Source organism: Argentina silus (genome assembly GCF_951799395.1).
Source record: "Argentina silus genome assembly, chromosome: 6".
In the NCBI taxonomy this organism is placed as follows: Eukaryota; Metazoa; Chordata; class Actinopteri; order Argentiniformes; family Argentinidae; genus Argentina; species Argentina silus.
In genome coordinates, this window is record NC_139660.1 from 8508994 (window position 1) to 8533929 (window position 24936).

The window sequence follows — 24936 nt, forward strand, 5'->3', positions numbered from 1 at the left end:
CACAAATTAAACAAATACACAAGAGGACATTTTCATCACTGCTTATTTATTTACAATCCCAAAGTGAATGTACAGTAATTTGAATAAATAATAAAAAAGGCACACAGGGGATATTTCAAATCCAAAAATCACTCAGTCAAGGTACACAAAATGTACGCACAATTGATACAAGAAGGGCACTATGATATTCTTTGACGCCCGTATGTATAAATCTTCTGCAATAGTGCAACATCATAAGATACGTGAGGCTCCAGAGCAAATACAACACAGCATGGCTCTCAGACTGTTTCTGCATTAAGCAAGGCTACCTTGCTGCCTAGGCAAACATCAAAAGATTAGTCTATTGCAGAAACAAAGAGGAACGGATACTGTTGCTACCTGGCAGTGTAACCAGGTGCATGAAAAGAAGAGAACATCGGCATGTACTATATGAGAGGTGTTCAACTACAAAATACTTATTTATTGCTTAATAATAAAAACAAATAATAATAATAATGTTTAATTAGGGTTACAGAGGAAATAACAAACTAGCACCCAGGCTAGTCCAAACACATATTTGAAAACACGGATAACTACTGTACACTTAAACATGAAAACGCAGGTAAAGTATAAGCGGTAAATTGCATAAAGAGTTGCAATTTTTTTTTGCAAGATGTCAATTGAAATTCTAAATGAAAAGTTACATTTTTGGTATAGGATTAAAAAGGAATGTTAAGGAAAGGACATTACATGTGAACATTTATAAACACTAACTTATAGAAATGACTCACTTACTATATAATATGCTGAGGTGGGCTAAACATGTAACGCTCTTTGATTAGTGAGAATGATATTGCATTATTTGTCATCATCATAGAGCAGGCCTGCATTTCCCCCAAAGCACACTATCCATTACTAAGCATGAAGTTCATGGTGAATAGGCTTGCATATATCTGACAATAGACAGTAATAGAGCAATAAAGCAATTCCCTCTAAAAGTCTTTTGTACATTTGAAATATTAATCAGTTTGCAAGACATAATGGGTTAATTGCAACCAACATTCTGAATGGGATTACCACAAAATGGTAATCCCATCCCATTCACACCTGTATCTTGTAAAATCAGATACAGGTGTGAAAGAGATGATCCTAATTGCAACCAAGATTCCCCCTGCTACTACAGCATCAAGTAGTATACACCTGGGGCTCATTTTATTAGGTAATCCAGTTGCTACCAAATATTTGCAAGTGACATGCCCCCTCCAGTGGACGCTCTAATAGGCCTGTTTTTCAACCAGACTATTGGTGCCTTTCATCATAGTTGTAGAAAATCCACTGTATATTTTCGAAACTACGTATGTAATTGAATACAAATTACAATTTACATTTTCCATCTTCATGTTGTCATTCATTGGAATTAAAAACAACATTTCAGATTTTTGCTTATTTATACTTACTTGATTCATACTTAATATTATTAACAACATTGAAAATTAACGTCGTCGTTCTCCGTTGCTAACATAATTTAAGATTGGCGGGGGTATCAAGCCTGAGACACGGCGTTTATCACCGTCTGATATGAAAGCGAATTTACACTTGAATATCTAACAGACTAGCTGTCCCGAAATTTGGGCGCCTTTTTGGTTGTAAGCAAGTTAAATTTCGCACGCAGCTGATGGTTATCTCCCATTGTTCTCCTGCCTCCCTGGATTAACCAAATGTAGGCACTCAGCTAATTGGCAAATCAGATCGTTTGGTTGCAATTGGCTCATTACATTTTCTGTTCAGCATTACCGGCATTTTGTTTCGGTGTAAATTAAAAATTTGCCAGCGTAATTTCGGTTTAATATTTCGATCCCACGAATAATAATAAATAAAAAAGAGGTCTGCCTGACAAAGTTCAGATCACCTCAGAACTCAGATTTAGCACTCAGTGAGCTCTCATGTGTTCCCTTGAGCTCTCCACTGGTGGCTCCAGAGCCCCCTGCCTTATCTCTACAGAGAAGCCTTTTTATACTGCCCCGGAACTTCTCAGCCCCAAACAGGTAGACCAGGGGGTCCAGGGCACCGTTTAGGCAGGTGAGGGAGGAGGTGAGCCTGTTAGCCAGCGTCAGACCCCTCCGTGTCTGGCAGGAGATGCCTGGATGACTGTAACCCAGGATGAAGGTCGCCCGGCTGGCATGGTAGGGCAGGAAGCAGACCACGTAGATGAGCATGACCAGGCCAATGGTGCGCAGGGCCCTTAGTTTGAGTTTTGGCTCCAGCCTGGAGCCTCGCCGCAGGCTGTGGATAATGAGCAAGTAGCAGGACAGCGTGGCCAGGAAGGGTGGGGTGAAGGCAACGGCTAGAGAGATGAGGGCACGGCGGGAAGCCTTCTCACGGTACAGTTGCAGACATACTGTCATACCATCTACTTCTGCAGTCTGACTGGTGACCAGCAGGGGCGCCATGGCAACAGCGACCAAGGCCCACAGGGAGAAGCTGATCACATGGGCGTATTGAGCACGGCGAACCTTCAGTGACCTCACAGCATGGACCACAGCTAGGTAGCGGTCACCTGCCACACATGCCAGGAAGTAGAGGCTGGCATACATGTTGATGTAGAACAGGAAGCCAGCTACTCGGCAGGGGATCTCTCCAAAGGGCCAGTGGCCACCCGTAAGGTGGTAGGTCGCCCGCAGTGGTAGGATGATCACATAGGACAGGTCTGCCACAGCCAGGTGCAACAGGAAGACATTGGCTGGAGAGGAAGTGCCGCGCTGACGAGAGAAGATCCACAGGGCCAGACTGTTGCCATTGAGGGCCAGGAGGAAGATCAGGATGTAGTAGCCTCCAAACACCATGTTCTCCACAGTGTTCTCCACTGGGGCACAGGTGCTGTCTGATGACTGATTGGACAGGAGGGACGTCACCTCTGTGATAGTGGACTCCATTTTCATAGCTGGGGAGAGACAGGCAGGAGCACATATTAGAGACAGGAAATATTCAAAATAAGTTGTACATGTGCATAATTTGGAAACGTAAAAAAGATAATAAGGCAATAATTCCCTCCTCACAACAGTGTAGTGTAAGCTAATGCTAATTAGAGCAAAGAGCAAAGCCAGTTCAAAGGAAAAAGTTGCCAGCAGTTCACAGAAAAATAACATTCCTTCTAGAATTGAAAAGAGGTGATCCTTTTCTAATTCTTAATCTGCATATGACTGTGGGTTAGAGGTCAAATGTGTCAATGAATTTAGTCTAGACTTGCAATGTAGAGTTGAATGCCTCTTTACTAAAACATATTTATTGTAATTCCTTTCTAAAACAATTAAGTCAGTAGCTGATTGTGCAGTGAATGCCTATAAGATTGAGTCAAGTAGTGCACAGCCCCAGCTCCAAGAAATCACATGGCCCCCCAGTAGTAGTCCAGAGAGAGAGCGGGAGGGAGGGGATTAGTTCTTGGCACTGAGTCAGACTTTCTACTGTAGGTAACAGGAGATAGCAGTGTCCCTGGGGAGTGTATAGTACAGATGCCCCTAGAGCACATGACCCTAATCCCCCCCCCACCCATCCACCCAGACTCTGAGAAGCAGCTCTGTATCAGGGCAGCCACACCTTGTTATAAGTCTGGCGTCCTGCTATCTTTTTCTAGCGTGGCCCAGCTGTCTGATTTGTCACATGATTAATGATACTCTGGATTTTCCTCCTCAGATTGAATGGGCAAACTGTTTAGGGAAAGTTTACAAGTGGTGTGACCTCCAATAACAATTGTTCTATTAATAATTGTGCCCAACAGACGCAGTTATTAGTCGGCTTGAAATGAAGACCTTTTTAAGAAATTGCAGTTAGTGTTATCTCTGACAACCCCCCCCCATTTCATAAACAAACAAGATATGCAAACTTTTGTACTACCCCATGACCCTAAATATTTCCAATTCATTACTTTCCGTATTCAATCATGCAGTACTCCCAAAGGCACCATGGGATAGCTGTTACTGGTAAGAAGAACCATAAGACAAAACATCTTCAGGCCATCCAAGAATAATACAAAAGAGGTGTGTACGTGAAAGGACTTGTTATCCCACAGATGTTCGAACTCAGGGGAGCATGCTCTCCAATAATGGTAAAAAGAAAAGAAGATACAATAAACATAAAATCGTCAGACAACGCCTTGATTAAAGACAATAAAACATTACATAGTTGTGGGACCCTCTAACCAAAATGGGCTTGCTGTTCCTAAAAGCTGTGGAAACATTCCTGGTTGAGAGGAGACTCAAAACATGCTTTGTCCATTTCCAATGTAGCTCTATCTCCCATGCAGGCTGTCCAGAGCCACTGGCCACATAAGTAGCCAGCCAGATGTAACAGTATGGCTCTTTTCCATGTGTGCACGTTGTGAAAGTGTTAAACAGAGCTGTGGGACTCAGAGGGAACGGCATTTCTCATGCAACCTTCCGCAAAACTACCAGCATTCAGGAGCATGCTCCCAAAGGAAGGGCAGCTGTCCCTCTGAGGATAACAAACCGGGAGCAGCACGCTTGAATGCAAAATCTTCTGCAAATACCAATCCCCCAAGCCTCTTAATCCTAAAAAGAGCCAATCCCCAAAAATGCCTCCATCAGAGTGATCTGCTGGTGCAAATCTGTGTAAGCATTTGCGCGTCAAGAGAGCGGGCATACACAAAGAGGAAAGTGGGGCTCTTTGGATCAGCCTTTTCAGAGATTAGCCAAAGCCATTCATTGAGAGCGAATGTGACTGCTGTGCTGCCAGCTATGTAAAGCCCCCTCCAGACTAACACTTCTCATAGGGACAGTCACAGGGGTGAAAATGAGTAAATGCCTGTTTTCTGCAGGGTTATGCCCAGAAAAGAAATGGAGCTTAATTTGCTAAAGCAAGAGTGGCAAAAGCCACAAACACCTTAACAGAGCCAAATAACAATATAATTCATAATTTCATAATTCATTCACTCTCTGCAGCCTATACTAAAACACACAGCTAGGAACGAGAGATATGTGTTGCTGAGAAGTTGTTTATACAATATGGCCATTCAGCTTGGACTGGAACAATGTAATAGGTGTCAATAAATCTGAAGTGACCTTGAGAAAGTCCTGAAGTCCCTCCAGAGAGCATCCTCAGCAAAAACTACAAATAAAACCATCAAAATCACTTCTTCTTCAAAATCACTGTCATGATATCAGCCTTTGCTTGAAGGAGTTATAGAGCAAAGCACCGTAAACATCTCAAACACTTCATCAGAACCAGAGACGGCGACAGAGAGATAGTAGACTTACCCAACTATCCAGAGCTCTTCACAGAGTGTGCTGCAACAGGGAAGGGCACCCAGTGAGGGAGTAGCTCAGTTCCTGGCGTAGGGCTCACAACAGCTGGTGCAGGAGCAGAAGGTTACACAGCAGCTCCTAGCCCGTATGTGGAGCAAAGTGAAGAAGACTGGGAGGCACTGAGCAGTGCTGTGGATGAACGGGGCACTGACAGGAGGAATGCTGTCTTCTCACCCCCTTCTTCTTGCCGAGATGTTTTTTGGAATGAGACTGTGGCTCTTTTTGTGTCTCAACAAATTTGATAACAGAAAGGGAGTCCCAATGGGACGCATTCGTTTGAACCTTGACCCCATCCTTTCTTCCCCATCCCCTCTCCTCTGAGGGCCACTTGTGCACTCAACAATAGCCCAAGTCAGTAGAAGTGGCACATTTCTGTAGTGGAGAAAAGAATGGCGTGCCTTGGTTGCAATGAGTCGTCAGGCGCGGCACCATGGAAACGGGGCCCAGTGGTATACCAAATGCCTTTAGCATAAAGCCTCCCATCCCCCTTCCCCCTGTCAATAGATAGAAGATTGACTGTGGTGTTAATTGAGCAGTTTATGAGTAAAGTCTCAGAAATGATCCTTTGTAGACTGTCTGAACTTCTAAAGAGGGATGGCTCCCTATGCTCCCTCGTGAGAGCGTGAGTACAAAACCAGAGAGGGAGGGAGAGGGTGGAGACAGGCTCTTCTTGTTGTTTTTTTCCCCTGCTGGGGGCATCTTGCATTGGGGGCCCCAAAATAAGCAGTCACATGCTCCATCAGACAGATGTGGAGGGTAGTCCCACTGGTGGAGGGGAGATAATATTTCTTTCATACATGGAGATCACAGCTGTGTGTCAGACACATTGGTCCTTTCTCCTCCCTCGAGCCTGCAACATCGATATGCAAATGGGGTTCTCTGATCTGAATGAGGGTACTATCTTGTCGAGACTGTGGAGAAGCTTTGACATCACACTTTACCGTTAATCTACTGCCAACTCTTAATTGGGATGGTTCCCCACTTTGTTATGCTTCTTGTCTGTCTTTGTTGTGTTTCTCTCTGCCCTGCAGCAAAAACATTGTGTAGTGCACAACTGTTCTCTATAGTAAATGGATTACTGCTCAAACTGCTGTGAAGACGGCAGATATTCTCTGTATGCATCAAGCTGCTAAAAATGTAAGCACTATTTTCTAGCAATTAGCTACATATAGACATCAACAGGCTATATTGTAGACATGTGTAGGCATGGTTCCAATTGAGTTAAAGAAGAGAAATGTCCACTCCCCATCCCCTGAATCAATTTGAATCATTGATAAGAGCATCGGGCGGGAAACATTTTATTTTTCAATTGTGCCTGCAAATCTCATCAAGAATGAACAACACATCAGATACATTTTCACACGCAAAAAAAAAAAAATCAGTCCCCAAAAAGATTTCAACAACAGCAGAAAATACCTTTTTGCAACACAATGTCCATGTGAGACTACAGAGATATTAGACAAATGACAGGACAATTCTATACCAATGCATAATTTCAATGACATTTTTCAGTTAAATAGATGATACTCAGGTCTTTATGGCAGGGCACAAGAAAATGTAGCAAATTTGTTATATTCTATAGCAAATCAAAATTATAATAAGACAGTCAGAATTATTGGTAGAAGCATAATATCTGATTACTGTTCATCTAGTTTACCATTCATAAGAACTACCTGGAATCATTTTACAAAAATACATCATTACAAGTTGGAAATCCAGTGTCATTTAATCCAGTTCTATTATATTCAATTTGGGTATGGTTATCACTGTATGGTGTGTGTATCGGCACATAAGGTGTGAGGATAAGGCACAAGTGGCATTATATTTCTGGCATCCTAGTATGCTGAAGGCCTCAGATCTCAAAGCGCTGGTTCCTGGTCCGAACTGCTTTCCTCTCATTGAGATACATGTTGACGTATGAAGTTAGAAGGTCATCCATCTTATAGCCCTTATGAATAAAGACACAAACAATAATATTAAAAATCAATGGCTATATATCAATCAAGTCAAAACATTGATGTACCACTCCCTGATTACCCCTTTAATGGTACTGTAAATGCAAAACGTTTTTTTTACCAGCGAGGTTTCACACAGGATTTTGTTCCCCCTGACCAGGTTGCCAATAGTCATGTGAAAGTAGGTGCTTCCACTGCACCAGTTTGCTATGCGGTTGAATGGGTGTGTTGCCAGAACATCCTAAGGGAGGAAAGAAAAGATATTCTTTACTATTGATCCTCTCTTGCAACAGTTTATATTGTATAATCAATGTTCTCATTAAGTGGTTCAATGTGTTGGCGAGTGAACTGAGAGCTTTTACCTTTGTTTTGGGGTGGATAATTGTGACCCCCTGCTTGCTGATGGCTATCCTCACAATATCAGGGAAACTGGGATCTGATGTTTGCTGCAGGAAGAGAGCATGTTTCTCGTATTGTAATTGAAAACAGGTCAGTGGTGAATTGTTCTGCATCACTTTAACCAGTCGGGGATATTACCTTCACTTCAAAGAATGCACAGCCAAATGTAGGCCACCGGCAGACCACCTTCAGAAATGCCACTTTTGCCTCCTCATCAGTCATCCCAGCTTGCTTGTTGTAAGTGGCAACAATGTTCTGGTAGGAAAGTTCAAGTTCAGGTAGAAACATTTTTCATGTATCGATAGACTATAGACTATAGACTATAGACTATAGAGAGACACAGCTATCTTCCTTCATATAACATTCCTATACTATTAAGAAAGGGTTGATCCTCTGACCCCATTCTAGACTGTGATGTCATTGGATTGAGTTGAATTGAAGTCGTGGGGGGGACAGGTTGGTGCTACAGTCACAGGCATGCAGAGAAGGGAGTTCATCTACAGTAGCTATAGACTAAAGGGACAGTCACAGACTACAGTGACAAGGAGACGGGCGCCCTTACCTTCTTCCACTCATCTGCGGACATGGCCTTCAGCATGTCATTGGGCACCAGGTCCTTCAGCATCTTGGGGATCATGACAAACTGGGACTTGTCATTGTTGGTCTTCACCCTAAAAAGCAGAGTCGCCATGTTCACCATTTCCTCCTTGTTGCAGGAGTGATACCCTCGCAGGTATTTAGGCAGCTCCTAGTGGGCAGAAGAATAATCAATTGAGGATTCCCCTCTACTGTAAGTCCAATAAGTCACACCACACTTCAGACAATCAATATGTAAAGCACCGAATAGACTATATGAATTGTCTGTTTCACATGAAAGGCATGACTTACGGACATTTGATAAGGACCACCATGTGATTGGTTTGGACAGTCATATTGTTGTTGTGTGTGTGTGTGTGTGTGTGTGTGTGTGTGTGTGTGTGTGTGTGTGTGTGTGTGTGTGTGTGTGTGTGTGTGTGTGTTCAAGAAGATAAAGGGTCATATAGTATAATGAGCACCTGAGGAAAGTGGAAGATGAGGTCAGCCTCCGTGTCTCTCCCAGGGCTCACATTGAACCACAGCTTCCTCATAAAGTAGACGATGTAAGGCATGGTCATTGGTCCTGTAGTTCACACATACACAGGGGGGGTTTGTTAAGGGTTCAACACATTGGGTCATCATAACAAGCTATGACATTCCACAGGCATGATCTAATCGTACCCTCTCTGGCTCTATTGGCTTTCGTAGACCAATCAGTGATCTGCCTCAGACTGTCAAAGAAGTAGTCTGTCTCATTCAAACTGAGAACCTGAATGCAACACAGAGACAAAAAGGCAATTTCTTACAAGCGAGTTAGCAGTTGGTGAGACTTTTGATCTTTTTTTTATAAGCACTTATGACAAACCTTATCAGGTGTTTTTACGAAGATGCTAAAGCCATCTGATGAGACCAGCAAGAGGTTGTTGGCGATGGTCTGACAGAGGTCTCTGACCCTGGTGCTGGTCCCCACCTCAAAGACCTGCAGGAGGATGATGATGAGTTAGTAAGCATGCCAGTGGAGGCACAACACAGGGGACACACATTGCATAAACAATACAGTATATGTGTTCTAAACAGGTGCATTTAAAGGTGCTGCAAAATGCACAACATTGGTGTCTGACCAGAAATGTAGTAGTTAATGTAGCTAATAGTTAGTGGTTTTAGTACAGTAGTACTTAAACTAGTAGCAGCAGTTTTAAATTGTGATGTAATCATATAAAATAGTTTTAAGTCAGTGGAGGAATCTCAGAGTGCACCTTTACAGCTGGGCCTCTTACCTCCTCTCTGTCATTGGGGAAGTGCACTTTGTGGAAGATCTGGGTGCTGTTCTGCTGGATGGCATCCACCTCCACCTGGTGAGGGGGCAGTTTCCTGGGCTCCATCCTGACACAAGGCAACAGACACACACACGTGCGCGCGCACACACACGCACGCACACGCACACACACGCGCACACACACACATACACACACACACACACACACACACACACACAATCAATGTGATTGTGATTGTGATTGTTGCACCTGTACAGTATATGTACTGTATATTGCATTGTCTCCAACAATTTTACATCTCTTGGTTACAGAAATCAACAGCTAAGAAAAGTGTAGGTACTGTAAGTCTACAGTAGGTGTTCATATTTCTTATAAATGTCACACATATGGCCAATAAGACAAAGGAACCACCTCGAAAAGCATACCCAAAAGGACCGTTGAAAGACAAGGTCACAGAGCCATTACAGTTTGTTTTTCCACCACACCAATGGGAGTGTGTGGGTCAGGCTCCTGGCTGGAGGGGAGGCAGCATTCTGCATTGCCACATACAGACGTTGCCATGTGGAGCATTTGCTGCCCCATCAATCACCTCACATCACTGTTTTGGCACAGGCCACCTAACTGATTAAGTGATATCAGAGAGCAGGGCTGGGTGCTGTCCTGACAAGCCCCTCACACGCCTCTCCTCACCCCTGACACTGAACAACTGTTTATGGTACACACTGATAGGTTAAATGAAAGGTCAAGGTCTCAAACTGAGGGTCAAGTTTCAAACCCAGACCAAGTATTTGAAGTTATCTAAAAGAAACCAAAGGTTTTTATCATCTCCATCTCCATCTAGGAGCGATGTACTGTATGGTACAGAACAGCTACATTATGTCAATGTATAGCCCACCTCAGCGAGCCCTGCAGTCGCTGTAGACAGTCTGCAGCCAGGGGCTCGCGACGGCGTGACTCCAGGAAGCGCTGGGTGTGTTTGAGTAGGGACTGGCTGGGAGAGAAGAGCCCACAGCATAGCCACAGCAGCTGCCAGCCCTGCTCCAAGCTGAACCTGGGAAGGAGATGGGAAACAGGATACTCAACATGGGCACAGGGACAAACACAGCTGCTCAAGAGAAAACCACATTATTCACTTTGCTTCATTTATAAAATAATTGCTGGTGGAACACCACAAAATTATCATGACATTGGGAAAATGGTTGAAGTGGTGTTGTGTAACCTCCCATCTACCTATTGTTCCTCCTGTCCCCTCCTATTCTAGCACACTGACTTCACACATATTGTATCCCAAACATCCTTTAACTCAATAGTGAAATTAATTTGAGAATTGTATCAAGTCAAATCTAATATTTTAAAGTATGACATGCACGTTTGTTATTCCCAAATCAATTGCACATCACTTTAAAAGTGTACCTATTGTTATTCAGGGTCATCTGCTTCATGATCTGGCAGTAGATCTCATCTCTCAGAGACTCATTCTGGGTGGCAGGGCCAAATATCTGGTCTGTGAGCTCCAAGGGACTCTGCATCTGCTTGGTGGGGTAATCCCCCATGTACTTGAGTATAGGTTTACAATGGTCAAGGAAAATAATCGACACATCTCAACTAACACTGTCCATGGGTCTGTGATGCGGCACTGATACATCTTGATATGATATAAGTTGCTCATTAGTACAGTGCCAAACAGCAGGTAGAATGGTTAAACTGGAAGAAAACCAGCAGTATGTCAGCCACTATACAGTAGACAACTACTACAATACTGTAAGGTACTACACAGCAGATGGAATCGCCAAATTTGTAAACCATTAGGAGCCCTAGAAAAGAGCATTTAGAGAAATGCTTTTGGTATGTAAAGGGGCAAAATGAGAAGGATATCAGTAAAGGCAAGGCAGGCCTTATGGGTGAGCTCAGAGTTGCCCACGAGCTTCTTCAGGAGGGGCTGTCTGAGGGGCTCCCTGGAGTTAGCCCACAGCTTCTCAGGGGCTGTGCCCTTGGATATCACCTGCTGGTTCACATCCTTGATAGGTTGCCTGGAGACAGAGAGGTCACAAACCAGATAGGTCACACTGCAGTCAGTAATGGACGACAACTTTATATAATAAGGTGCTAAAAAAAATATGTTGCTTAAACATGAAAATCTCAAAAACAAATGTTCTATTTCATACATCAAAATGGAAATATACTATCCAAGATTCCATTGTAAATTTGAAATAAGACCTTAAAATTTGAGATTCAAAGGTGCATGTGACGTTAGAGGTTTTCTAGGTACCTGAAGTACTCAAAGGAGAACTCTTTCAGGGACACAGGGGCCAATCTCTCTACGGTGCCTGTCTCTTTCTGGTTGGCCTGCATGATGCTCTTCCTCTGGTCAGGTGACAGGTTTAGAAGGCTCTGGAAAGAGACACATGCACAGTCCCTCAGTCCCTGTCAACCACAATTCGCCTGAGAGTACAAACATGGACATGCACTCATACCATGACTTCATTGGTGGGTTTGCTGAGGGTGGGCAAGATCAGGATGGCATCAGTGAGGAAAGCCCCTGTTTTGCCGGTTCTCTCGTTTTTGCCCTTCATCCAGCCACGGTCGGGAGAGAACTCATCATCTTTGATGATGACAATAAGCTCTCCTTTCTTGAAGTTGAGGAATGTGGGATCATCTACAAGGGTGTGTGTGACAGAGAGAGTGACCAATGAATAGAGCATCTCAAATGACAAAAAGGACAAAACAGGGTTTGGTTTTTGGAAATACAAACAATTATGTATCTCTTAGTTCCTGGGGTGAGATCTAGTAGTACAGCAAAATTCAGAAATGTCAAGTGTCACTACATGCTTCCTTTTTAATCTGACCTTGTCTGTTGACCTCCTGCAGGGCCACAGCATACTGGGAGCGCTCCCTCAGGCCTCCCAGGAACATATGCACCAGCTCAGCTATGTCCCCAGCCATGACCGCATTCAGAGTGAAGTCTCCCTTCAGTGTGTGCAGACTGACCGACTGGCCAAAGGCCTTGCCCTGCCTGAGGATGGAGGGTAGGTTGATCAATAACACAATACACATATGCAGGATCCAACCCCTAATGCAAGATGTGCAAGAGCAGATCATCAAGGACAGCAACCATCCCAGTCACACCCTGTTCTCTCTGTTACCGCCCCGCCCCGCCCCACCAGAATTGAATTGAATTGAATTGGATGTTAACTAAATCCTCCTACTACTACTAAACAGCCTGCTTCCTCACCGCTGTGCACCCTTGTTACAGTGACAGTGAGCTGTCTGTACCTCATGGTGTTGACCCCTGTGACCGCTGGGTAAGAGAGCTCCAGCAGCCTCCTCTCCTTCTCATCCAGGAAGGTTATTCCCGTCCAGTTAATGGCCACAATGAACTTGTTTTTGGGCAACGGTGGACCTGTGAATATTCATGGAGTAAACAAGCAGAAGAATAAGCAATGACTCATTTAGAGACAAGTGCTTTTCACACTTCCTGCGTATATCCTTTAAGTCAAGCTAGAGGGTGAACTGGAGAGTGGAGCATCACTAATGTCAACTGGAGCCCTTTACACTAAGGACTAAATAGGTCGACAACACATTTTAACCCTGAGAGAAAAAAGTATGCATTGCATTGTAAAAAAGTATGCTTTGGGTCTGATGTAGCTATAGGGAGGGCTGAAATATGGGTTACACAGGCTCTATGTCACCATACCACTGGCTACAAAGCACAGTATAAGCATGACACAACCTCTGCACTGATTTGCAGGCTTCCTATATGAAAGATGATAATGCACTCCAATGGAGATAGTTATATTGAGTTGGGTGGGATTATAATTCAGAAATTGGGTTACCTGACAATTTGGCAACTTCAAAGAACTTGGAGAAAAACATGGGCCACTTCTCACGGGTGTAGTCGACTACCTCCCCTTTCACATTGGCAGATTTTTGCCGTGAATTTATATAGGGACCCTGATAAAAGGCAAACAGAACAAGGGGGACATTTAAGCACACAGAAGGAGCATTGCTCTGTATTCACTAGGGATACCTGTACAGTAAAATAGACAATAATAACCAGATCCACGCACGGTTCTCTTCATGGCTTTTACCTGCCGGGACTTCAGGTCTGTTACAGTGTGTGATCATGATGTGACTCACCTGAGCGTGAGCAGTCGTGACCTTCTGCAGCCATTTGTCCTCAGATTTGTCCAGCTGAGAGCTGTTAAAGCAGTCTTGAACCACACTCTTGGCATTCTCAGCACTGCAGTCTGAGCCATACTGGATGTAGAAGTGTTTAGCAGCAAGCTGAACATAATCATCCTCCTTGACAGAATAGAAGAGCATGTTGATTCAAAAGTTGCAACCAATCCATAATAAGTAACATAAATATATAATTTCTGCACACCCGAAAGGAATAATATGCCAATAATGTGGTGTCTTCAAATACAATTGTAAATGTAACCTAACAATTTTTTTATTCACTTATTCGATTTTGTTTTGTAGATCCCAGTATTTAAACAATGGAGCCTTACCTTCTCACACTGGTACTCCCCAAACCTCAGGCCACGGATGATCTGCCTGTAGATGAGGTCAGTGGCCACAGTGTCCTCTTTGCAGTTGTGCCAGGGGGTAAAGATCTCTTTGCGGAAGTAAAGGCGCCAGGGGGCGTGCTGCTCCTGCCCACCCTTTCTCTTCACTTCCTGTTCGCACTGGGAGATGGCGTCCATCACATGCTCCCGTCCACTGCCCAGAGACCACACCTGATGGAGGGGGGCAAGAGACATCTTTAGACTGGCTCACCAGGTGGGTGGTTCAGAGTGAAATATCTATTGTGGACCACTCAACTCTACTCTATACCATTGCTTACCTTTTCATAAAAAGCAACATACAGAGAGAAGCCAAATGTGTCTTTGAGATTGACTTTCTGAGAGAGGACATGGCAGATTTCTTTGGAGGTTGATGCTGAGTCTACAGGCAGACTAATAGTGCGGCCGTCCATCAGGGTCACAGACATGGCCATGGGTTTCTTGGACTTGGTTGCCTACCACGATAAAGAAAGAAATCATTAGGTTTTTGGAGAAGACAAGAACTACATCATCCATAGGCTTGAGAGGCATGTCTGGTGTACATATGCCTGAGTGTGGAGCTCCCACCTGTAGTTCTAACCAGCTTGGAGGCTCTCCGCGCACTCCATTTAATACGGTGCGCCGCAGTCTCTCTGCACAGTAGGGGGCATAGCCCACTGGGCCAAGGCGAATGAAGCTTTGGAGGTACTGCAAAATCATGAGACAGAGAGTGAGTTCTTCTCACTCTAGTATCTGTTGTGAAAAAGCAACAAATAATGCTCCACAACCTGAGCCTGACATAACAGTGGGGCTGCTGTACCCATAGAAATATAATTGTATTCAATAAAAACTCAATTCCACTTGAACAATTCTATTCTATTAGATGGCTGTACCTTGATGAAGCGCTCAGTAGGAGGGAAGATGCCCAGACAGATGGAGAGAAGGATCCAACCACGGTAGAAGCTGTTGCGATTGCCATTCTCCTGTAGCTGTTTGCAGATCTGACAGTAGATCTCATCTCTAAGGTACAGAGAGGGAGATGACAATATCAAGACTTCAAGACAATATCAACTTTACATTGATGCACCTTGTTTACTTTGTTACCTGAGGTCTTGTCTGACAATGGCATAGCCCACGATAATGTGGAGTTTTTCGAGCGACGTCATTGGCCGATCGAGGGTGGCTCCCTCTCCCATCGGTAAGTCTTCCTCTTCGCCCACGGTCTGCAGGGTGGGCTGTGTGGGTGCGTCATCTTGGTCCTCTGACTAGAATGGAGATAAAACTGCCATCAGCCAGGTTAACTGGGGTGCATTGAGAGGCTGAGCATACATAACAAAAAGCAGTGAATGCTAGCTCTAGTGTTGTATTTAGACCACAATACAAAAGCATGACACAGCCTGTCTAAATGTGGTGGACATTGAGCTCAGTCTCACCTCTTCTTGGATAATAGAAGGCTTCCTTTTCCCAGAGAGGGATTGTGGAGATCCCTCCTCTGGGATTGTGGAGGTCTTTCTGTTCCTAGTCAGGAGGTCAGTGAACGTGGAGGATTTTCTTGTCCGGGGTGCTTCTGGGACATTGGAGCCCTTCCGGGTTAGAATCACCTCATCAGGCATTGTCGAAGCCTTCCTGTTTCTTGTCAGCAAATCCGTGAAGGTAGAGGTTTTCCTGTTTCGTGGTGCCTCCTCTGGAACTGTGGAAACCTTTCTATTCTTCTTATTCCTTAGCACCCTCTAGAAATGAAATGGCAATTAATACAGGAAGGCTTTACTTGATCAAGAGAGTGCTTTCATTGAAACAGTGAATATTGTGAAAAAGAGTTGGATGGAGAAGAAAAAAATGTCATACTATTCAAAGATAATTCCATCCAAATAAATACCAAATCTTCCAAAAAGTCTCATTTTGAGAGTCTTTTGTACATAATTCAGAGGTACTGTAAATTACGTAGTTAGTATCACCCACCTGATCCAGGCCCACCATGTGGCTGAGACGTCTGTCCTGCCTGGAGGCCAGGTCATGCTGGAGGAAGCGGTCAGCCATAGAGGTGCCTCTACCCTGGACCTTTAGCTGCTTAGGCTCAGGGAGGTCACCCATGAACCTCAGGATCATCCACCACACTGTCAGTGAGGCCTGGGGACCGAGAAAACATAGGGCTGACTATTGACTGTAATTTTATGAAATCTGGGTTTGAGAGAGAGAGAGAAAGAGAGAGAGAGAGAGAGAGAGAGAGAGAGAGTCAGGGAGAGTATTGGTTGTCTAGCTGGTTACCAGAACATCTCCCTCGTCCTCATGGTACAGCAGAGGCTGTCTCAACCTCTGGCGAATATGGTTGGGGGTGGCTGCACCCTGGAAGGACATAGTGGCAAATTTGGAGAAGGAGTAGTCATCCAGGTCATCGTAGTCTTTCTCTGGTATGTCCTCTACCATGGGGATGTCATCCAGATCCACCTCCTCAGGCACAGTTCTCTGCCCCTCCAAGTCCTGAGGACAGAGAATATGTTTGTATTTTTTAATATATATAATATACGGTATATATATATATATATATATATATATATATATATATATATATATATATATATTACATTTATTTTGACTGTGGCATAAGAGAAGTTCGGCCTCCAAGCCTGTTGCAACATCACTCGCCCCAGTAATCTTACAACATTGTTTTTTTAGCTCCCTAACCTCAAATCCCTCTGGTGCTTGTCCTTCCTGCCCTCCGACCATATTGGGGAGGAAGCCAAAGATCTTCTCCAACATTTCCTGGTCAGTGATGGGTTCTGATTGGATGACCGCCTCTTGCTCTCGCTTCAGCCTCTTTTCCTCGAAACGCCTCCGGCTCTCGGTGGCAGCTAGCTCTTCCTCTCGCCTCTCTTTAGCAGAGAGCAAGATCTTAAAGGAAAAACAGACGACAAGAGAAGGAACACCTCTAAACACATACCTAACAGATTCAATATATCAAAATCACATGTGTACATTTGTAAAACATGTCACATTGAAAGGTAAAGACAAAGGTTTACATCTCTCTTCATCTTTTTGACTGCCTTTCTAGCCAGCAGGCCCTTGGTGTAAGCCTGCAAGAGTATCACAGCATCTCTTTTGCGCTTCCAGTCTTTCCTGGCCAGGTATCCCCGTGTGTGTGCCTGCAGTACCACAGACGCTGCCCGCTTCTGCTGGTAGTTGCGGTGGAGCTGGCGAGCACGCACCGTCGCTTGCAGACGAGCAAAGCCAAGCTGCACCTGGAAAACAGAGTCCATACGTGTGTTATTGTGTTCTGTATGCTATGCTAACTACTTTTACAGTCATCGTAATATTATGGGATGTTTTTTTATCATGCATGGTCACTCACCACTCTGTATAGCTTTCTGCCTTTGTAACCCCTCCAGTGTTTCTGAATGACCAGCGCAGCTGCCTTTTTTCTCAGGAAGAGTTTCCTGTAAGTAACACATGAAAAACATCTCAGTGGACTTTCCTTGGCATGTCTCATGAGTAAAGACCATCAAAGCTTAGCTTGGCCCCATACCTGTATTTGAAGCCTCTCATCACTCTCTGAATGACAAGGGCTTTCTTATTCCACTCTTTCTCTCGCTCCAGCTCCAGCATGGTATCATGGAGATCCTGACAGCAGAGGAAGAGCCAACTATTTTACTTCAACACCCTTTAAACCAGGATAAACAACCATGCTGTTTAGAGATAGAAGTTGTCTCTGAGAGGTTAGCGGTTAAATGGATTGTAGGTAAGAAGAGGGGCGGGGGGGGGGGTACCTTCAGAAATATCTTTGTCTTCCCAGTCTTCCAGTCATCCTTTCCAGTAAGAATCATCTCACAAATGCTCTCAGCACATTTCTGTGGAGTTTCCTGGAAAAAACAGTAATAATAATAATAATACCTTTATTTGTATCAAGCTTTTCTAAACAAGGTTACAAAGTGCTACTAAACAAGAGAAGAGATCATAGAAATACATCAGCATAAGTACAATTATTTCCAAACAGAAAGAAAGCAACATTCAAATAAGTAATATTATTGAGAATCAGGCAAGTCATTGAAATAAAATAAAACTAATTAATACAGACTAATCAAATAATATTTCAAACAATAGACCACATTATAGAATAATATTGAAACATCTAGATAAATTAACAACAATTAAATGTTTAAAGGGTTAGGGTTTTTAAGAGAGATTTAAAAGAAGACACAGAGTTTGCCAGCTTTGTCTTCAGGCAAGTCATTCCAAAGTCTAGGGGACCTAATGGCAAAACATTTACATTTACATTGATGGCATTTAGTAGACGCCTTTATCCAAAGCGACATAGAACAAATACATTTGTTTGAGTAAGTGAATCATCTATCCAACAGTCATCATAAGACAAAGTAATCAATGCTCACATCAGGGACCATTGGCAGTCGCCATGCCAGAAGCCTATATATATATATATATATATATATATATATATATATATATATATATTTATTTTTTTATTTTAATTTTTTTTTATTAACAGGAGAGAACTTGTACAGGGGGGTAGTGGGGGTGAAGAGGTCACTAGTGTTGGGGCTAGGGTTACTGCATGGGGGGTAGTGGGGGTGAAGAGGTCTTTAGGAGGGTAAAATATAAAATTCGCTCACAAATATATAAAATTAGTGAAATATATTTCTCAGTCCATTCATTATTGAACTGGTGGTTTTCATTGTCAATTTTCCTCTTTTTCAATGTGGAAAGCGACTTTTTGAGGATATTTTGTTTGCTAGTTAGCGGCAAAAGCCTGGTCACCTTTAGTTTTCAGTCTAGACTTTGGAAAGTCAGTAGAACCTTGCCTGAATATCTAAGGCTGTACTTCTGGTTTTAGGTCTGCAATGTATTCTGGGGCTTAACCATATCTTGCTTTATAAGTAATCGATAGAATCTTAACATCTAGAATCTACTGGAAGCCAGTGTAACAAGCCTAAAATTGGTGTGATGTGATCACTTCTGTTCTGGTTAAAAGCCTTGCAGCTGCATTCTGCACTAGCTGCAGACCAGAGAGTTTAAAAACTATTTACTAAGTATGGAGGGGTCCAGATTTAGTAATTAGCCTTAAGAAGAGGCTGGACAAGTGTGTTTAAAGTAAGATGGCACTGAGAACACTCGGTTCTTAATGCTGGCATGTCTGCTGATGTCTGCTGATGTCTGCTGATGTCTGCTGATGTGGAGGTACAACAAACCATGTTTGAAACACTTCTCACCGTTTTGGGGTCACAGACTGAGCTTTTCAGCAACACGCGGTATCGCTCGAGGAACTCATTGAAGGTGTAACGTATGGGATAGCCTGCTTTGCGGATCTTGATGGTCTCCATCATCCCAGAGTATCGTAGTTGACGAATGCATAGGTCTCTGTCAAACAGCTGCAAGAGACAGATCAAAATATTCTGAATATGAAAGTACTATGAACTGTTTTCGAAAGAATCATCCCAATTGAAACAAAACATGGTGTAAGGAGATTTTATTGATCTTTCCTGACTTACCATGGGCTTCTTGAAGTCATTGGGTTTGATGCAGCGTATGAAATAGGGCTGGCAGACAGTAAGGGTCTTCATCAGGGCATCCAGGGACTTACGGAATTGGCCACTCAAGGTAGGCACACGCTTCTTAGCATCAGCCGCTTGCTAGAGAGAGAGAGAGAGAGAGAGAAAGAGAGAGAGAAAGAGAGAGAGAGAGAGAGAGAGAGGGGAATGTAAAATGTAGAAGAGACAAATATAAAATGTAACTAATCTAGATAAATGCTAAAGCTCTGGTATCACAGGGCTGCACTGACCCGTAGGGAGTTTTTCGGGGTGATGATCATCTTGGGGTTGGCGTTCTTCTTGATTGCGTCGGAGGAGAGATCATTCTGGAAGGCCTGCTTCAGGAGCTTATTTGAAGAGGTCTCCACTAGGTTGATGAGGTCAGGGCTGAGGGCATCTCTGTTCTTCTCAAGGAACCCTTAACACAAGGAAGATGAAAACATTTGTAGAACACACACTACAATCCACTAAATGCCACCATAATGACAGCCACATAGAGTATCTTCTTTTAATGTTTTGGAATACCTTTTGAATCATAGTTGACGACCCCAGCAAAATGCTGGATTCCAAACTGAGAGTCATGGTTGTTCTTAGGGGGGATATAGATCTTGCTCTTCCCATGCACCTTGTTCATCTTGTCTAGCATGGTGGTATCTGTACCCTAAAGATATGTACAGTATAGGAAGAAAGTTATAACCCCCTTTCACATGTACAAAATTACTTTAGGTTTACAGTGCAGGGCAGAGGTAGGCTGGTAACCTTGGGGAAGAGGCTCTCCTCATCAATAAGAGCCAGGATGTTGAGGGGCTTGTTGGCCAACACGTCCAGTGTGCTCTGGTTGTCATTGTACTCAATGTGTTTCCAAACGATGTTCTCGTGGGTGTACTCCTCCTGCTCCAGCTTGAAGACATGCTTCACGAAGAACTGCTGCAGCTGCTCATTGGCAAAGTTGATGCACAGCTGCTCAAAGCTGCCACACCGAAGAGTGACCCACACAGAAATAGAGACAATGGTTCACAGACTTAGTGAGTAAACATAAAGGGTACAATCTGCAATCTGCCCAACACTAGTCATAACAGTATGGAATTTTGTCATATTTGTCCCTAAATGAAATGTGTTGCAAGTGCGAACCTGTTCTTTTTGAAGTTCTCAAAGCCAAAGATGTCCAGCAGACCGATTGACTGTCTTTTGGAATCGTCAGGAGGGGGCTTGAAAATGGCATTGTTGATTTTGTCCACGACCCAGATAAACATTCTTCCATAGATAGCCTGAGTAAGGAGAAAAAAATAATTTGAGAAAATACTCACAGATGAGACTAAGAGAGACCTTTTTTGAAACTATATTATGGACATGCATTACTTGCTACTGAAAGCAAGGATGATCATTTTTACCCTATGACTGCTCCAAAGTGGTGATTTAAGCCCAAAATATCAGAGCAGATGTGATCACTGCCTCACCTTGACAAAGGCATCCCTGCCGTCCATGGCCTGGGCAGAGGTGAGGGATTTGGTCACACTCTCCCTGTTGGTCATTAAGGAGAACTTGGTCAGACTGTTCTCCAGAGCCTTGGGATCCACCTGGGGACAGAGGGAAAATAAACATGGTAAATCACAGGATTACAGAGCAAACAGCACCTAGAAATGCCAGGATCACAAATAAATAAAATAAACACCTCCAAAAGCTTGCTGGCCATGTTGAAATGAGATGATGTTCTGATTTCACAGCTCTCTAGATTGTTGAAGATGGTGGCTGAAATGATGGAACAAAGGTTGGGTAAGCTGCCATGAAGATTTTATATGAAAAACTGCCTTTCCCCCCTTCACACGAAAACACAGGTCCTGCTGACCTTCAAAGTCCACGTTGCCCAGGTGAAGAATGGCGGCGAGCAGCTTGTTGATTTCCCAGGAATCATTCTCAGAGAACATGAGGATCTTCATGGCCGAGCGGAAGTGGGCGTACTCCTTGATGTCATCTCGCCCCTCACAGTTGGTGCACTTACCCTGTCAACACAGTCACTCAGCTCAGAACAACATGCTGACGCATCTCTGACCTGATTTCATTTAATTATAATCGCAATTATCACTTAAAGGGGCAATCTGGGATTCAAACAACAACAAAGCGGTCTCTACACCACTTTTTTCAGTGAACAGCTGAGGTGGTGTTTGAGAAATACAACCGCTCTCAAATTCATAGACTAAACTATAGATGCAAGTAATTACCATCTATGAGATCAAAATGATAGGCTTAACCATGTTTTGAAGTTATAAATTGTTTGTTTACAATTCCATTGTTTAATGGAGTAAAACAAGTTTATATATTTTGGATTCTGATGGGGTTAAGACAGTTGAACTAAGCTCATGAGGCATTTCTATATATAGGCTATATATCATACATTGTATGCACCAAATGTATGCACCAATCCCAGATTGCCCCTTTAATCACTCATAGGTTTATGTGTGCTGATGGCATGCATGCATATCTGTAGGTACCATGGTCAGGTAGTTGTACTCAGAGGCGTTCCCCAGGGACAAGATCTTCTTCTGCTCTGCTGGCATGCCCATCAACATGCAGTAGAAGATGTGGTAGTTCCGTTCCTCAGGGGCCTGCGCACAGTGTGTAAATAGGTTATTATAAGTCACTGTACTACCAGTATCTGCAAACTTAAGTATCTCATAATAAATCACATTCCCAAAAGAAACTGGTAGGAAAGTGCATCCATTTCCCCTACCTGATGACAAACCCGTGACTTCTCCAACAGGTATTGCTCAACGCGGGCCCCTTCAATGGCTCCACCCTTGGTGAAGTTGATGTCAATGTACTTCCCAAAGCGACTAGAGTTATCATTGCGGACGGTCTTGGCATTACCAAAGGCTGCAAGAATAGACATATGATTATCAAAGATGTATACAGTGGAAGAAAAAGCAATGCTTTCATTGGAAAGGGACCACATATAAAAATGACCTTTATAAATAATTCTGGTGAAACAAGTTGTCTATGGTCCCTGATACATAAACACATTTATGATGGTTGATTAGGATGATGCTCTATATGATAATGCTGTTCCCTTACCCTCCAAGATAGGGTTGGCCTCCAGGATCTGCTGCTCTATCCAGGAATGCTGACCACTCACAGCAGCCAGGAACTGTAGCATCAACTTAGTGCTCTCAGTCTTCCCTGCCCCAGACTCCCCACTGAAAAAGAGAGCACATTGGTATGGGTTTACAATGCAATTTTACTCTGTTCTGTACTTGGCATTTATGTCTTTATTATAATGATGATAATGATATACAGTATCAACAAACATCTCAGTTTTATGAAAGATTTGGTACAATTCTATGTATCGTTTAAATAGGTTGAATTTGAACAGTTGAACAGTCCTAAAGGAGCCCAATTGAGACCACATGAAGTAAACACCCTTGAGGCCAGCTGGAGAGACAGTGAGAGTGGCGGGCTGACCTGATGACACAGCACTGGTCTTTACGGTTGCGGCGCATGTTGAAGAAGCAGCTGTCTGCGATGGCGAACACGTGTGGGGGCAGCTCACCCAGCCGGCGGTCCGTGTACAGGTGCACCTGCTCCGTAGTGTAGAGTGGCAGCAGCTGGTAAGGGTTGACTGCCACCAGAATGGAGCCTGTGTAGGTCTGAGCACAGAGAGGAGCGTTATCTGTCAAATCACATAGTGACACTGTGGTGACAAGTGTGTGTGCCTGTGTACAGCAGCACTCCAGCCCATAAACTAGAGATTACAGCATTAGCACATTAGCACTACAACCCCTCCGCTCAGAAGAAGACAGTGGTGGAATGAATCTGCATTATGATTTGCACCAATGCAACCATGGGATATTCTGACATGTACTAGCCTATAACTAGATGTAAAACTGTAATAGGGTGTCTAAGGGAAATATATTTAGCAATAAACTTGGTATATAATATATGAGCAACATTTTCAAAGGATTTATTTGGCCTATCAAAAATTCTACATATCAGAAAGACCTGATTCATGATAGAACACACTGATGTGGTCTGCAGCCTTGGCAGGAAAACAGTGGGATGTTGTTATTAAACAGAGGCTCATTCGTCTCTATAGGGACAAACAAAACTGTGATAAACTACAGGGCAAAGTCTACAACAAGGAACTAATTCACTGAATCGAAAGGAATAGACTAAATCTACCAGACATGAACATAACTCATATATTATTAATCATAAATGTTCTTAATATTAATTTCTGTCAAATAGATTACTCTATTTGCATATTTTTGAATGATAATAGATAAAATGGTCTGTTTAGAAACAGACCACATATCTGTTATACTCCCTTACATTGGACTTCAGATCAACACAAATGGGCAGGGACCTACATAGATAATGCCGTCCTTGTATCGCACCAGGAGGTTCCTGAGGAGCCCCGCCTCATTGAGATCTCCAAGCCTGATCATGTCGTCCACTCCCTTCACAGAGGTGGGGTGCATGGGCCGGAAAGCATCCTCTTTCTTATTGTTGATTTTGTGCTCCTGCAAGAACATCATAAGTGGATCAGCATCACTTAGGCCAAAGACTTCACAGCAAAAAAAAAAACAAAAAAAACAAAGCTTGACTTTCAATCGACAGGTACCTTTCCTTCATCGTCGATCAGCTGAAGCTGTCCAGTGTCTGTAAGACTGACCTCTGCCCCAATTGGCACCCCAGAACTAGAGTCCACCCATACGAAATCTCCCTGGAGGCCAATACATGAGTCAATTTAGGCAAGTTGAGAAAACTGTGCTAAAACTGTGAAAATTCACAAACAAAAGGGCCATCAAAATCATTGGCTCAAGGTTTAAACCTTACATTCAGTGCATGACATGCCATAATTATTCCACAATACAGTATCTCTGAAAACAATTACTTCTGTTGATAAGGATATGTCCTGTCCCAATGCTTATAAGCATATCTTAATTTTTTTTCTAAAAAAATATTGTCATATTGTGAATCTTACCTTCCTCAAAACCACCATAACTGAAATCTTCTCAACCCCAGTCTAGAGGAAAGAGGAAGGAAATATATCCTCTCATATTGTGTGAATATGTCATAAACACAAAATGGCCACCTTACCACTCCCTTTCCAGTAACACTAATAATGACACCTGATGGCAGAGGCCTTAGGAGTCCTGAAAACGCTTAGTAAAGGATTAAGGGTAAACAGACAACAAACACAAGACTCTCGTATTATTTAAATTATTCAATTTAATCTGAATCCAATATTTATCTTTTGAAAAATGCAATCCCATTTTGCATGAAAACTCATGTAGACCAAGTTGACATTTAAATTTGACTAATTTAAAATGGAACCATAATGCTGGACATTTACA

General features: G+C 43.2%; 2 protein-coding genes across 2 annotated transcripts; both read right to left on the bottom strand.

The window, feature by feature from the left end:
- Positions 1-1889: 1889 nt before the first annotated feature.
- On the bottom strand, positions 1890-2918 carry gpr17 (G protein-coupled receptor 17; the record flags this gene model as incomplete). Its single annotated transcript, XM_083672504.1, has 1 exon — positions 1890-2918. One exon carries the CDS (start codon positions 2916-2918, stop codon positions 1890-1892), a length of 1029 nt encoding a protein of 342 aa, XP_083528630.1.
- A 4231-nt stretch (positions 2919-7149) lies between these two features.
- Positions 7150-24581, bottom strand: myo7ba (myosin VIIBa; the record flags this gene model as incomplete). The annotated part of the gene is made up of 47 exons (XM_083671308.1): positions 7150-7245; positions 7374-7493; positions 7615-7698; positions 7790-7906; positions 8214-8399; positions 8707-8810; positions 8909-8996; positions 9093-9206; positions 9505-9610; positions 10400-10555; positions 10918-11060; positions 11369-11534; positions 11774-11895; positions 11979-12160; positions 12351-12517; positions 12778-12904; positions 13338-13455; positions 13642-13806; positions 14016-14243; positions 14351-14524; positions 14637-14756; positions 14942-15068; positions 15153-15313; positions 15482-15778; positions 16008-16175; positions 16314-16526; positions 16731-16937; positions 17066-17284; positions 17395-17479; positions 17569-17663; positions 17810-17902; positions 19268-19426; positions 19547-19687; positions 19837-20003; positions 20111-20246; positions 20345-20555; positions 20717-20853; positions 21043-21162; positions 21258-21334; positions 21432-21585; positions 22075-22188; positions 22314-22456; positions 22655-22776; positions 23042-23226; positions 23947-24099; positions 24201-24302; positions 24564-24581. 47 exons carry the CDS (start codon positions 24579-24581, stop codon positions 7150-7152), a joined length of 6687 nt encoding a protein of 2228 aa, XP_083527434.1.
- Positions 24582-24936: the final 355 nt, after the last annotated feature.